The sequence below is a fragment of the Ipomoea nil genome, unplaced genomic scaffold (assembly GCF_001879475.1).
Source record: "Ipomoea nil cultivar Tokyo-kokei standard unplaced genomic scaffold, Asagao_1.1 scaffold2791, whole genome shotgun sequence".
In the NCBI taxonomy this organism is placed as follows: Eukaryota; Viridiplantae; Streptophyta; class Magnoliopsida; order Solanales; family Convolvulaceae; genus Ipomoea; species Ipomoea nil.
The window spans coordinates 2,403,974-2,419,199 of NW_017619219.1; the positions used below are offsets into that span (position 1 = coordinate 2,403,974).

Genomic DNA, 15,226 nt, shown 5'->3' on the forward strand with positions numbered 1-15,226 from the left:
TGTATAGTTAGGTTTTCCAGCCCGAACCCTTCCTCTTTAGCTCGACGTCAGGGCACGGGCTTGGTGGCTACTTGATAGGGAATATACCTAGGGTTTTGCCTCCCTGTACGTCCATACTCTCATTTTTTAGTCGGGTTGGGGTCAAACGGTTCGGATCGTGGTCATAGTCAACGGGTCGAAGTTAAACCCGTCGATGCTTGGGCCTATATAAAGGGCTTTGGCCCTTCATTTTGGGAGTTCCTTCTCTTCTCCCTCTCCATTACTCCCTCTCTTTAATGTACAACTCTATCTACATATTGAATGAAAGAGATACACTTAGCAGAATTTCCCGATCTTCATACTTCATCATACAATTTTAATACATACACGGTACATGCAATATACATCAAGCTATACCCCGTATCAATACTAAAGTTGCAAATTTCGTCCTTGATGTTTTGTTCGTTAAAGGACAAAAAGTGTAACGTCAATGATAACTTAGAAACAAAAGTGAGAATGACAAATTCTAAGGGACGAATTCTATAATTATTGTATAACATAGAGACAAAAAGTTTAATTTTTTCTTATTATTACTATTACACAATGACATTTTAATCTTTATATCACTTTTTTTTTTTAATTCAAATAATTCTATTGCTTCACTCTTCCTTATCAAATAATGTAATTTGAATTCTACTTTATTCTCCTTCCTCCAAGTCCCAACCAAACGCTCTCTAGGAAATACAGTCGCGGAGCCATACTGCGTTGACTTTGTTTCATCTGTTCTCCATTCACCTGAAAATGGTGCTTCCCGACGCCAAAGAAGAGCCGGTATACCAAAATGTCATCGTTATCTGGCATGGGGAGCTGATCGATGACGTTTTTCCGCTGTGGATCATCGGTGGCCATTGGCCGTTGAATCACGAGGGCGAGATCCGGGCCTTTGCAACGGCCTGAGCCTCTGACACCATCTCACGTTCCTCATCACCGGATCTTCGTCTCCCCTTTATCTGCTGCCTCCAGACCGCCTCTAAGATCTTCCATGCCTTCTGCGCTGTCGCCACTAACCTCAACGTCTTCTCCCCCGACTCTTTCGCTATTCATCCTTCCAAAATCAAGGTTATTTTAATGGTAAGTTTTTCAGCTCACAAACACTCTAGGCTGCAGTGCTTAGTACACATATGGATAGATTCGATGATAAATTATATATTTCTATCATGTTTTTGCTTACAAGTGTTAATGCGTGGGTATATTTGTTTGGTCATTTACTGAGAAACTGAGAAGAATTTTATGAATTCTAAATAATTTTTATATAATCTCATCAAATTTTAATTAATTTTAAAATTTCTTTGCATTCATAAAAAATTTCCCTTCCTAGGAAGCAATTAGGGGACATGGAGGAAGTAAGCACTGAGACTTCACCCAACCCCACCCTATGTGGCCTGTGGCACTATGCTTTTGTGGTTCACCATTGATTTCTTTATTTCATCAAAACTCATACAAGATTTCATGGAATATTTATGTGAGTAAAAGTGAAAATTTATAAATTTGGGGATTGAGGGATATAAAAGTTTTACTATGAAAGGGTTTATAGAAGCTTGAATACCAATAGTAAAAAGTTTTTAGAAGTATGAATTAAATACTACCTAACTTTTAAGAACTCTTTAAAAGTATAAATTGAATATCATTATGTCAATGAACTTCTAAAGGTTCCTTAAAAGTTTGAATTGAATATTTTCACTTTTGAAGTCTATAAAAGTCCACAAAAAGTCTTGATTTAATACACCTCTTGTAACCTTGATGAAATCAAATGTGAAATGGACTTAAGATGAATGAAGTGTTAAAGGAGTTAGGAGTATGCTTTGCTCTCCTCTCCACATTAATAATTTAATTACAGATAGCTGAGTTGTACTGCCTAGAACACATTACAGACTTATAGAGACTAGTTTTTTTTTATGGATTATTTGAAACAATGTAATTCTGATGTTGACTGATTGTGTTAGAGAAAAGAATAAGGAAGTGCCTTTATTGATTGTGAACTTAAATAAAAAAATAGGATTGTTACTATGACTTTCCCCAACAAGAGTTTTAGGCTCTTGCCCAGCTACTAAAGCTTGAAGACTAAAGATAAAAGATTGGATGCCTTTCTCTCATCTAGAGATTCCAATTTATACTGCAAAGAAATAAATAAATATAGAAAAGGAGATAATTGTGTCTCTAATTGATTTTGTCTAATGCCTTAAGATAGGCTCTTTTCCTGATTTGTGCATTTTGATTTTCCTGATTTCCATTCTTGCATTCATTCCTTTTTTGCCTAATTTCCATTCTTGCGTTCATTCCTTTTGCATGAGTAAACAACCATTCCTTTGGGTGTGTATCAGATTGTACCTGGTTGAATACTACTTGTGTAGTGCTTGGTGACTTCAAGAATGATTTTAGATTCTTGCTGAAGTTCCTCCAATCATGTTAATAGGATCTTGATGTAACCTAGAATCCTAGATAAAAAAGATTCCATCATGGTAGTTTTCAAATTCTTATCTAGTTTAGCAAACCTACTTTTTTGAGTAGGGGAAAGACCAAATCACTGAAAGGTCTAACGAAGGGCGCACTATTCCTGATTTACCTTTATCATTACTTTTTTATTTTATTTTATTATTTTTTTTATTTTTAAAGCTAGGATCTTACCAAAGGTATCCTTCTTAGCAACAGAGAGCAGTTGATATGCTGTTGTCCTTGTGAAAGTCTTGTCGACTCTGTCTAGTCTTGCATAGTAATCTTAATTTATTATGAGATTCAAGCAAACTTCCACTGAACGTCATATACTCATATATATTAGAAAGTAATCACAAAGTGTAATTGTTATGAAAAAGTTTTCCTAAAATGTGTGATGGAGCTCTGTTAGGGAAAATAAAGAGATAAATCTTGAAATAATTCAATTCATGACAGGTACCCAGGCTGCTTGGAGGATATGCCTAACTAATAAGGTTCCAGTACAGAGAAAACTTGATCTTGCTTAGAATTTGGGGATACTAGAACTCTGACAAAGGGAGATCCAATTGGCCTTCCTAAGTTTTTCTCAACTGACAAAGCTCACAGCTTTGTGTGTGTTACTAACTTACCTTCCCTTTTCATCCTTGGTTCCTTTAATCTATATAGAACGTTTTGTATTATCCTTTTCATATTTGTCCCCCCAATTTTGTTGTGCATTTTGCAGGTTTGTATTGAGTTTGGATTGTCTGGAGTCTTGAACATAGAAGCATAAGAACAGTTGCACCCTCAGAGGATGGGATTTTAAATTTGATATCTCAGTGTGAAGCTCAGTTACCAGCAGGGACTGCAAATCATACTGCGGAAATAGTGTATATATAACAAGGTATTCTGAGAAATCAATTCTCTATGTTTGAAAGGGGTATTCAAGGTGTGTGGGGTTCACTTTTACATGTGAAACTATAGCTGCCCGGGCGAGTGGCTAGAGACTTGGCCAAGAGTAAGAGGGCAAGGTATAGGTATATAGAACTTGTGGAGGCACATGCTGATAAATATATCCACTGTAGAACTGTTTGCGATTCGTGGTAAAGTTGGGACCAATTTTCTTGCTTTTGTGAGATCTGCAGCATTTATTGGAATCCTTTTGTGGAATAGCTGTTCTCCACCATCTGTGAGTAAATGTGGCGAGTGGCCAACAAGCACTCGTGTAAGATTTCTCCGGAGAAATCTAACCTCCACTTTCTTCACTCCAACCCTTCTCCCCTCATTTTTGGCCATTGGAGATGTCCTTAGGCTTTGTTTTCTGCAATTGCAAAGCATTTCATTTCTTTGCATTAATTAACTTTTGTAATAATTTATTCCTTCAAACAAAAAATTGTTCACATTAACTTTTTTCATCAGTTATTTTATAAAGTTATTTTTATATATAATTAGTTATCAGTTAACAACTAATTTACCAAACATTTTTTTATAATCAGTTAATTCAGCTAATACTATCAACTATTCAAACCAATTAACCCAATCAAACTAACAGTTATTTATCAAACACTTCAATATAATACAACAAATTCCATGTTTCTTCCTTGACCTTTCAAGGCCAATAGAAGAGCAAAAACACTACAAATTGCATTGGTGAAGCATGCTATGGTTGTATTGTAGTAGTTGTAGTTGAACGACGACGACCGATGAACGCCGGATGTTTGTTTCCGGTGAAAACCATTCAACAAACATCCCTAAAGAAGCGGCTTTTGAGGGCAATTGCTCCTAGACTCAACGTGACGACGCACACTAATCATCGCATATTGCTCAATTTCAAGGACGATGATGATATTAACGGAGACATTGTTCGGACCGCAAGTCTTAAAAGCGCCTCAATTTCTTCTCTCACTGCTCGTTCGCCGAAGATGGAGAAGAAAGAGCAAGTTTACCAGTACATCGTCGTCATGAGGCATGGAGACCGCCTCGACAACGTTGACCCGCTCTGGATTACCCAGTCCCAACGGCCCTGGGATCCGCCGCTCCACCAAGACGGCAAGACCCGAGCCTTCACAACTGGCCAGAGCCTCCGCCAAAATCTCGGGGCCCCGATCAACCGCGCCTTCGTTTCTCCATTTCTTCGCTGCCTCCAGACCGCATCCGAGGCGGTCCGAGCTCTCTGCACCGTCGCCGATCCCAATAATCTCTCTTCCGATGCCGATCTTTCCAAAATCAAGGTCTCTACTCTCTCTCCCCCCCTATCTATCTATCTATCTATCTATACATATACCATCTTCCTCTACGTATTATGGTAAATGCATCAATTCTTAAATATTCTACTGTTTTAATGCTTGTTGATGAATTGTGTATGCTTTTCCTGTTCATGTATAACTAACTGGATTCAAAGTAAACGAAGCAACTAAAAGAGGAAAAAACAAGGCAAAACTTGTCTTCTTTATTAGGTAAATGTGGAGAAGAAATTGCAATTGCGAAAGATCATCTTTGATTTGTAAGCCATATAACTCCTATCAGAAAAAATAAGAACTGATTGTTATGCAGATGTTTATTAGGCTCGATTTGTTTGCAAACAATATAGTCATCAAATGTTGAAATTTCAAAGTTACAGGATAATTATGAAGTTGGATTAGCTTGGTCACTATTAGAACTTGAACTAATTAGACTACTGAAGAATCTAAAGGGTGTATAAATTTTCGAGTTAGTTAATATCCAATTTAGCCTTGACTATAGTGATTTTTTTTTTTTTTTCAATTTAGTCTTAAATAACTTTTTGTGCTTAATTAATTCTTCGACTTCAATGATTTTACCTAATTGAGTCCCGAGTTATTAGAATCAAGGACTAACTCGAGAAAAATCACTATAGTCCATGACTAAATTGGATAAAACTACTATAGTCGAAAACTAACTTGGGTAAAACTACTATAGTCGAGGACAAAATTAGATATTAATAGAGGTGAAATTACCAAGCTATCTTAACAGAGACTCAATTAGGTGAAATTATCAAAGTTGAAGGCCTAATTAAGCACAAAAAGTCGTTTAGGATTAAATCGAGAAAAACCACTATAGTCGATGACTAAATTTGGTATTAACTCATAAATTTTCTGAAGAAACATCAGAAGTTTGAGTATGCAGCTGCTTTTTGTTATCACTTTCATGTCAATTAGTCTACTTTATTTTCTTGTGCATTTCACAGGTTTCTATTGAAATAGGATTATGTGAAATGTTGAACCGACAAGCAATAAGAGCTAATGTAGCTCCAAAGGATGGAGATTTTAAATTCAATATCTCTGAATGTGAAGCTCAGTTACCAACTGGAACTATAGATCACAGTGCAGAACGAGTCTACGAGAAGGTATGTTCCACTCCACTCGATGAAATCACCGTCCACACTCTATGTTGTGTTATAGGTTTAAGTAGCTTCTGCTTGTATAACTATAGTTACCAGAGTGGGAAGAGACCGCGCCAGCTGCAAGGGCTCGGTACATGGAGGTTGTTAAGGCACTTGCTGATAAATATCCATCTGAGAACTTGTTGCTTGTGACACATGGTAAGTTTTATAGCTTAGGTCGACCGTTTTACTCGTCCCTTTCTCAACATAACACAAATGCTTTTTGTGATTTGGAGAGTGATTTCTGCAAAAATCTTGTGCAAATGTTTAACTAGCCTTTTGTGCTCACCCAGGGGAGGGAGTAGGCTCTGTATTCTCTGCAGTCATGAATGGCGTTACTGTTTATGACGTAGAATATTGTGGATTCACAATCTTAAGGAGATGTATCCACTTGGGCGAGAACCAGTCGTTTGCTGCTGGAGAGCTTACGCACCAGAGTGAATTTGGCATAAAGTTTTTGGCTGCGGCTGATGAGTGATGATCCTACACTCAACTGAGGTTCAACTCTTCTGGCTCAGTATTCACTTCAAATAAACTTTTATCATGTCACTTGTGATTCTTGAAAATGATTTGACTTGATAGTCTTATTTGATTTAAATTATAAGGTTATATTTATCTATTCAATACTCTTTCACTTTTAATTGTGTCTTATTACCATATCATTGCAAGTATTATTGAGTGATAGTAAAAGCAGTTCCATTAAAAATAGGTGCCTTGCCTGTCTAATATGGAGTATTTTAATTTGGACCTACCTGTATTCGGAGTATTTTAATTTGGACCTTCATTGTTTTTGTTCCGAGATAGAATCTAAATATAATAAATAAGGATGTTCAAACTTCGAAGAATTTTTGGTTAACCGACCGAACCGACAAAGTTTGGTTAACCGTTTTTTAACCGAACCGAATGGTTAAATGAATTTCAAACTTCGGTTAATGGTTAATTCGGTTTGAAAGGTCGGTTAACCAAATCAACCGAACGTTAACAGAAATTTTTAATATATATATATAAATAAATAAATAAATAAATATAAAGAGTAATTGTGTAATACTAATATAAATATATAATGGCCTATGAATGTTTAGACTTTGGATTTTTGATTGAAGATTTGAAGTTAGGGATGAATTTATTATGATATGTATTTTATTTTAATTGGATTTATTATTTTAGGTGATTTTTAAGATTTTAAATTTTAGCTTTAAAATCTTCGGTTAACCAACCTATTAACTAAAAATTTTTTATTCGTTTAATTCGGTAACACAAACTTCGGTTCGGTTCGGTTAACGGTTAAAGGTTTAAAAAGTTCGGTTAATTTGGCTCGGTTAACCGAACGGTTACCGATTGGACACCCCTAATAATAGAGTAAATTGCAAAGACAATAATAGAGAGACAAGAACCTAGGGAGAGAGAATTTTTTAATATTTCAATTTTGCTATAATATTTCAATTTTGTTATAGTGATAGAGATTTCTATTAATAAAGGTAAGGAACATAATCTCAAAAGACCTCTGGAAGATGAAGATACAAGCTAGATTATCTAGAAAATCTCTATAACTGTGGTAATTGAGTTCAAATCCATTTGGACTCAAGTTATTGTATTCTATAACAAAAATAAAAATGTAATTAGAATTTTTTGTCCAAATATAATGCATAAAAATTTAACAAAGAAAGAATACAATTCAAAAGTTAACTTAAAAGTGCAATTTTTTGTTCATATTTAAATACAAAATTATTCACCAAAATTTCGATGTCAATTATTACTTCTAAAATTTTATTTTCAATTACAATTAAGAACAATCTATGAATTCAAAAAAAAATAAATAATTATCAAGTATAAAAAATAATAGATTATATCTAAAATAATTTTTAAAAAATTAGGCCCCAAAAAATTGGGGGCCTTGTGCGGTCGCCCTGGCTAGACATGACCCAATCCTTATATTGTGGGCAATTTATATTGTGCACCAGGGCGCACATTGCAATCCGCGCCTTGATGCAAAACGACGTCGTTTTACATAACTGTATAAAAAAATACACATCTCTACCAAAAAAAAAAAATACACATAATTGTATAAATAAACACACATAACTGTATAAAAAAAAATACACATAATTGTATGAACAAATATACATAATGATGTAAACAAATACATATAATCACGTCAACTCCCTTCCGCGCCTCGCAAAACGACGTCGTTTTGGGAGGCGCGGGGCGCACAGTGCTGCGCGCGCCGTGGTGCAGGATATAACGATTGTTATACTGTGGACCCTGGTCCTATACGACGTCATTTTGAACTTTAGTTTTAATAGCAATCGTCTGTTGTTCAGTTTGCGTTATAGAAGTTTTTTGATTTCCAACCGTTTGATACTGCCTTTTGCGTATGCTCCTTACTTTCTGATATGTGCAACATGCCTAGGCCTTTTTAGGACTCCTTTCCTTGGTAACATTCTTCTTGTAACTTTAGTATTCGAGGATGTTTACTGTTTACTCAGAGAATGTGTGAACAATAGATGCGAGAAGGTAATCATTGACTTCTCATGATTAACCTTTCGAATGTTTCCCCCGCAACCTTTCAAATTTAACTTTCTTGAGTTAATCATTTACTATTCAGAAATTAACTTTTCGCTTAACTTTCCCCAAATTTGATCATAGCACCAAATTCCATGTACAATGGAGCTCTTTTGCTATCTCTTCATTGCCCAATAACTGCCTTCGAAGTTTGGTGCCTGGGGTCTTTCATGACACACACACATAAGATTTCTTAGTAAAATCATATGAAAATTTTTCTTCAGAAATAACTTGTGCGTATGTAGGCCAATGTGACATAATGTGTGTATTCTTTACAATGTAATAGCTTTGAATCAATTGGTTCATTAAAACTAATGTAGGAGTTACTTTCTCATTGGAATCTATCTATTAAGGGTCTATTTGGAAAGTAGAAAAATGACTTATGGAAAATGTTTTCTGGAAAATGAGTCATTTTCCAGAAAACATTTTCCTTTCCCGTGTTTGGTTGCATTTTGAAAAACTTGGTGTGTTTGGTTTATTTTCTAGAAAATGAATAGAATTGTATAATTAAGTCATTTTGGCGCTAAGATCAAATTCCAATAGAATATTTTTTATATAATCAAATTCCAGTAGTGTCTACTTTTCTCTCTAGGGTTTTGCTAGGGTTTCCTCTCTCTTCTTGATACTCAAGAATTTTCCGGTGAATTCTATTGTTTCATCCGGTTTCTACACCGGCGTAACGCGACAGAAGGCATGGAGCAGGCAGCAGTGACGCAGGCGGTCGCTGGTTTGGGCCGGCGATGGGCGGATGTAACCCTAGACGATGAGGAAGACGACGTCTTCGTGCCGACGGTGGAGGAGGACGACGAGCAACCTGCCGAAACAGTACCAACATGGCGCCTGGTGGGTAGATTCTTGACTACTAAGCTTGTGAAGGCGGAGTTTATGAGCCAGGTCATGGCTTTGGTATGGCAGCCGGTGAAGGGAGTACGAGTCTCGGAGTTGCAACCGGGCCTTTTTCTCTTTGTGTTCTTTCATGAAACGGATATTCAGTTGGTTCTTGATGGTGGTCCATGGTCCTTTGAGAATCACACATTCGTTTGCAAGCAAATTCAAGATGGGGAGATACCGGTCTCGGTGCCTTTGAACACGGTTGATATGTGGATACAAGTGCATGACTTGCCGTTGGGCTATACTTCTGATCTTATTTTGGAGCAGGTAGGAAACTTTTTGGGAGTTTTTATTAAGATTGATGATAGATTTGCTAATGCACCCTGGAAGACGTTCTACCGGATTAGGGTTTCAATCTCTGTCTTGAAGCCGCTAAAACGGCGTATGAAACTAATGAAGAGGGATAAAACGACTTGTTGGGTTAATTTCAAGTATGAAAGGCTACACAACTTTTGCTACTTCTGTGGTATGATGGGGCATCTACATAAGTATTGCTTAAAGGCGCGAGATGCGGGAGTACCGATTGAACAATATCCATATGATGAAAGTTTACGTGCTGGATTTAGTAAGGGGCCGCGGAAAGTGGGTGCTTCATGGCTTCTTGACATGAATGGTAATCCTATGGCGGGGACACGATCGGATCTTGTGCCTAGGCCACGGGTTGATGGGCAAGAGAGTGGGGCATCTGAGCCTTCACGTGAATAAGGGGAAAGTGATATAGTCACGGCTGTGATTAAGAGGAGAAGGGTCGAGCTGAATGATGGGGGCGATGTGAATGTTGGTGGGGATGTGGTTATGACAGAGATCCAACAAAACTTGTCCATGGCGGGTTCTGGTTCCCAGACCCGCCCGTCATTATGAGTACCATCAGCTGGAACTGTCGTGGCTTGGGCAATCCACGAACAGTTCGAGAATTAACGGACCTTGCGTCCCAGAAGAAGCCTGATTTTATTTTTCTTATGGAAACCATGGTGCAACGAATACATGCTGAAAGAATTCGTGTCACTCTTGGTTTTGATGGTCTTTTTTATGTTGATCCGACACCGCAGGGTGGTGGTGGTTTAGCACTGCTGTGGCTGAAGAATAATACGGCAAGTCTATTGAGCTACTCCAAAAACCATATTGATATTGAGGTAAATATGTCCAGTTTTCCGAGGTGGAGAATGACATGTTATTATGGCTACTCCCAGCGCCATAGGAGGGCAGAAGCGTGGGAATTGATAAAATCCTTTGCACCCCGGTTCACCTTACTATGGGTTATGGGCAGAAGCGTGGGAATTGATCTCCTATTTCAACACGAGAAGAGAGGAGGTAATCCTCATCCCAATGTCACCTTACCATGTGAAAGTCTCTTTTTTTTTTTTTTTTTTTTTTTTTGGGAAAATTGTAAAAAATGGCCCTCTATAATATGCCAATTATCAATGTCACCCCTGAATTATGAGTGGTGTAAATGTTGCCCCTCAATTATCAAAACGGTGCACATATAACCCCTCCCGTAACGGAGTGTAGGGTCGTAGTCCCCAAAAGAGGATCGCAGTCCACCGACTGAGCGCGTCAGCGGTGTGTAGGGCTGTGATCCGCTGTCGAGCTTTCGGCGGTCTGTACAGTTGGTTGCGATCAACCCCTTCATCCTGCGGTATGAGGTAGGGTGCTGCGGGGCCATGTTAGTGCTATACGCACTAACCCGCATGTTCGGGGCATGTGATTGGTCCCGTGACGCCACCAAAGTGTGCTTATGTGACTCGAATGATGATTTAAATAATGATGATTTGAATGGTGACTTGAATGACGAATGAATGATGATTGAATGATGATGTGGATAATTCGAAAGTAAACTGTTAACTTAGCTACATGTTCTTTATAATGTTGTCTCTGTATAACTGTTTATCATGATTGAATGTGCTTACCCTTACTTGCTGAGTCTACCTCTGATTTTAAAGCTAGAGTCCCCTAAGTATATCTCTTCCTGCTTCAAAATGGTTTTCGTATATATATATATATATATATATATATATATATATATATATATATATATATATATATATATATAGACAAAGGATCATATGAGGTCATGTTTCTACATATGGTCTGTGGTCAAAATCTGACCTTTGATTTTGGTTGAATCTATGGCTCTTGTTTTTTGGTTTATTTTTGGATTTATTTTTTTCCTTTTTCACGCCATCTTGATCTAGGGGCTCATTAGTCTTTGCATATTTGTTTCCTTTCTTTGTTTTTTTTTTTTCGGGCTGATTTGCCTTAGTTTAGGGATATTAAATTTGGTAATTAAAGATATTATTCATTCTTCTTTATATATTGCCTCTTTTTCATATTCTTTGTTTGTGTGTTGGCGAAGATTACAGACTCTTTTATTTATTCGTGCTTCATTCTCTGTGCTATGAATTCTCCAGGTTTGTGTTTTCGTTTGTTTTAATATATAAGTATTGTGCAGTTTTTTTTTTTTTTTTTTTTTTTTTTTTTTGCATTTGTATTTCGCTGGCTTCGTTCGTCTTGTAGCATTGTGTATTGTTTTTAAATCTATTCATTGTCTTCATTTTGTTTGTTTATTGGGATTGTGGGTTTCGTATATATAAACTGTTTTTTTTTTTTTTTTTTTTTTTTTTTTTGGTGTGTTGGTGTGTTTTGTTTTGTTTTGTTTTGTTTTTTTTTTTTTTTTTGTTCGTTTCTTAATTCTCATTTAGATATATTGCTAATCTACAGTTTTAAATATATAGCTAATTTCCATCTCTTTCTTTCGTTGGTTTTACATTCTTTTGCAATACCTATTACATTTTTTTTTTTTGCAGTCAACAATTTTTTGTTGTGTAATTCTTATTCATTTGCGTTTTTTTTTTTTTTTTTTTTTTTTTGTAATTATGGTTTATTGTAACCAGGAAGTTCCTTTTTTTTTTTTTTTAGGGTTTTAACGTTCGGGTTTGTGCGGTGTTACTAGTGTGTTTTCTATGTAATTATAGTATTTATTTGTTTTTTTTTTTTTTTGTGGTAGGTGTGTTTGATACGTAATGTGCATGTATATGATTATTAATTGTGCAATCAGGTTGATTTTAACATGCTATGTTTGTTTGTTTGTTTGTTTTGGTCATTTTTAATTATGGTTTATTGTAACCAAGAAGTTTATTTTATTTTTTTTAGTTTTTAACGTTCTGGTTTGTGGTGTTACTACTGTATTTTTTTGTGTAATTATAGTATTTATTTTTTTTTTAGGTTTGTGGTGGGTGTGTTTGATAAGTAATGTGCATGTATATGCTTCTTAATTGTGCAATCAGTGTGGTTTTAGCATGCTGTTTTTTTGTTTCATTTGTAATTATGGTTTATTGTAATTATGGATTTTCGACATCAAACTTTTCTTCTTAAGTGTGCTAGGGCTAATGTTGAGTCTAATATGTCGTTTCGGTTGGCTAGGGAGTTTGCTGGTTCTTATTTTAATGTTTGTGCAACATGTGTTGATTTTAAAAATTTGAAGCGTGATTTAATGACTTATATTGGCACTTCGGATGCTCATATTGTAGTTAAAAAATATGTTAAGAAGATAGACGATTGCCCATACTACTACTTTAAATATGATTTGGATTTTAAGAATCAGTTACGGAGGTTGTTTTGGGTTGACCCTGTTGTGAAGCAAAATTTTGCGGCTTTTGGTGATGTGGTATCGTTTGACGCGACGTATGGTACTAATAGGTAAGCCCCTTGTTTAAAAAAAATTATTTTCGTCTATTTCAAGCTTTTTTTCAGAGGCTCGCTGTGCAGTTTGGTCTTATTTAATTGTGCATGCAGTTTTTTAACGCACAGGGTTGTAATGTTTATTAGATTTATTTTGTTCTTATCTCTTGCAGGTATGGTATGGTATTGGTTCATTTACTGGCATTGATAATCACAGAAGAGGCGTCACATTTGCCATTGGTTTGATTTCTCGTGAGGATATGGAATCTTATGTTTGGCTTTTAGAACAGTTTAAGAGCGCAATGGGTCGTGTAATTAGTTGCACTATCACCGATCAAGATCCATCAATGCAGATTGTAGTTCAATTTTGTTGTGTATCATTTGCGGTTTTTTTTTTTTTTTTTTTTTTTTTTGTTTTTTTGTTTTTTTGTTTTTTTTGTAATTATGGTGTATTCTAACTAGGAAGTTATTTTTGTTTTTTTATGTTTTTAACGTTCTGGTTTGTGTGATGTTACCAGTGTATTTTCTCTGTGTTCATAGTATTTATTTGTTTTTTTTTTCTTTTTTTCTTTTTCTTTTGTGGTGGGTGTGTTTGATACGTAATGTGCATGTTTGGACTTATTAATTGTGCACTCAATGTGCATGTCTAGAATTATTATTTGTCCACGTAGGGATTTTGCACTTCGAACGATTTGCATTTGTCATTTGTGCATTGTTGCACAAGTGCTTCATGATCTAATAACTATTTAGCCGACCTTTGTTCAGTTTAAATTGCACGTTACATTGCATATTACCGAATACCGTCGGTGCACAAACCGTTTATGTGATGTATGTCGTAATTGCACTCAGAACTACACCATTCATGCACGCAATGTATATATTGAATATCCATTCCCTGTTAACATATTTTAAATATTTGGGGATTTGAATATGTATCTGTAATCCTACAACTGTTTAAGCATAACTATAGTCATGCATATGCAAATGGCTAAAAATAAACTAGCATGTTCCTCATTTCTCTATTGGAATTTTATGCATGAATGCATATTTGACGACTTCACTGATTCATCAATTCTAAAGCACGATTAAGCATAATTATATTCATGCATTCAGGTAGTAGTTCGTATTCTAAGCACTTATTTACTGTTGTCGTGCTACCACCGGTGTACTTACAAAGTCATCATCGGGGTTGGGGTCATTTACATGTGGTTCCTGCACCTTTCTGGTTTTCAGCTTCTTTTCTGCATAAATAATTTCTTTTACATATTAGCGAGCCTTTCATTCAACAACTATACACACAACTCTTTTGGATGCACAAATACATACGCTCCTATACACATGCACATATTCGTCATATTCATGCACAAATATTTACACAGTAATCCAAACGGCCAGCAATTCATATTCACAAATGCACTGCACAGGACCTAATGTTTTGAATTCACCTGCACAAGCCCTACTATTTTGAATGCACAGATACATACACTGATATACACATGCACTTATTCAGCATATTCATGCCCAAATATATACAAATCACTCCATATGCCCAGCACTTCATATCCTCAAAAACAATGTCTTTTCTACATTATTGCACACATTAATAAATTGTTCTTCTCCCATGTTCTTGCATGCTTTAGTGGTCGTCCCATCTCTTTTTTCCTATTCATTTGCTTACTATCTAAACACACTTAGCAAAAGACAAACTTTATGCAATCTTTTATTGCACTTTAACAATACTTTATTCTTTCTCCAACTGCTAGGTTTGTGGTCCTCCATTAAGCTTTTTCCAAATATGTGCAAATGACATATAATATTCAATTTATGCATATTCATTTTTAATTACCTATTCTGCATATTATACTATCCAACTTCTCATCACACACCCTATCTGTTCCAGCAATTAACCCCCTTCTTCCCACCATCAATTCGTCGTAATGCACACATAAACAAACAAGCCAAGTGGAAAACCCCTCAATTCTTCAACAAACACCCAATCTGTTCGGCCAATATTTAGTTTATCCACCAAAAAAAAAAAAAAATTTACAACCCACACGTCCGGAGAAATTACCCCTATTGTCCCCCATCCCACAATTCCACTCTAACACACTCTCTTCAAGCAAGGAATTTCTCAAATATGCAATACAATTTTGCACACTTCTAAACAAAATACAGTTTTTATTTTTTAATTCTTCAAGTACAATACACGTAGCAGCAATAGCAAGACTAATAGTACACATTATAAGG

General features: G+C 35.9%; 1 protein-coding gene and 1 long non-coding RNA gene across 4 annotated transcripts; both read left to right on the top strand.

Moving 5' to 3' along the window:
* Nucleotides 1–704: 704 nt before the first annotated feature.
* LOC109157566 lies at nt 705–3,579 on the top strand. Of its 3 annotated transcripts, none has more exons than XR_002050241.1 (2): nt 705–1,110; nt 2,926–3,579. It is a non-coding gene; the product is annotated as an uncharacterized LOC109157566 (long non-coding RNA). The 3 variants fall into 3 exon arrangements; XR_002050242.1 differs by having other exon boundaries at nt 705–1,098; XR_002050243.1 differs by lacking the exon at nt 705–1,110 and adding an exon at nt 2,621–2,749.
* Nucleotides 3,580–4,019: 440 nt separating this feature from the next.
* LOC109157564 lies at nt 4,020–6,472 on the top strand. The gene is made up of 4 exons (XM_019305411.1): nt 4,020–4,679; nt 5,654–5,812; nt 5,899–6,007; nt 6,142–6,472. The coding sequence occupies exons 1-4, from the start codon at nt 4,152–4,154 to the stop codon at nt 6,324–6,326; spliced, it is 981 nt and encodes a 326-aa protein (XP_019160956.1). The 5' UTR covers nt 4,020–4,151; the 3' UTR covers nt 6,327–6,472.
* The last annotated feature ends 8,754 nt before the right edge of the window (nt 6,473–15,226 follow it).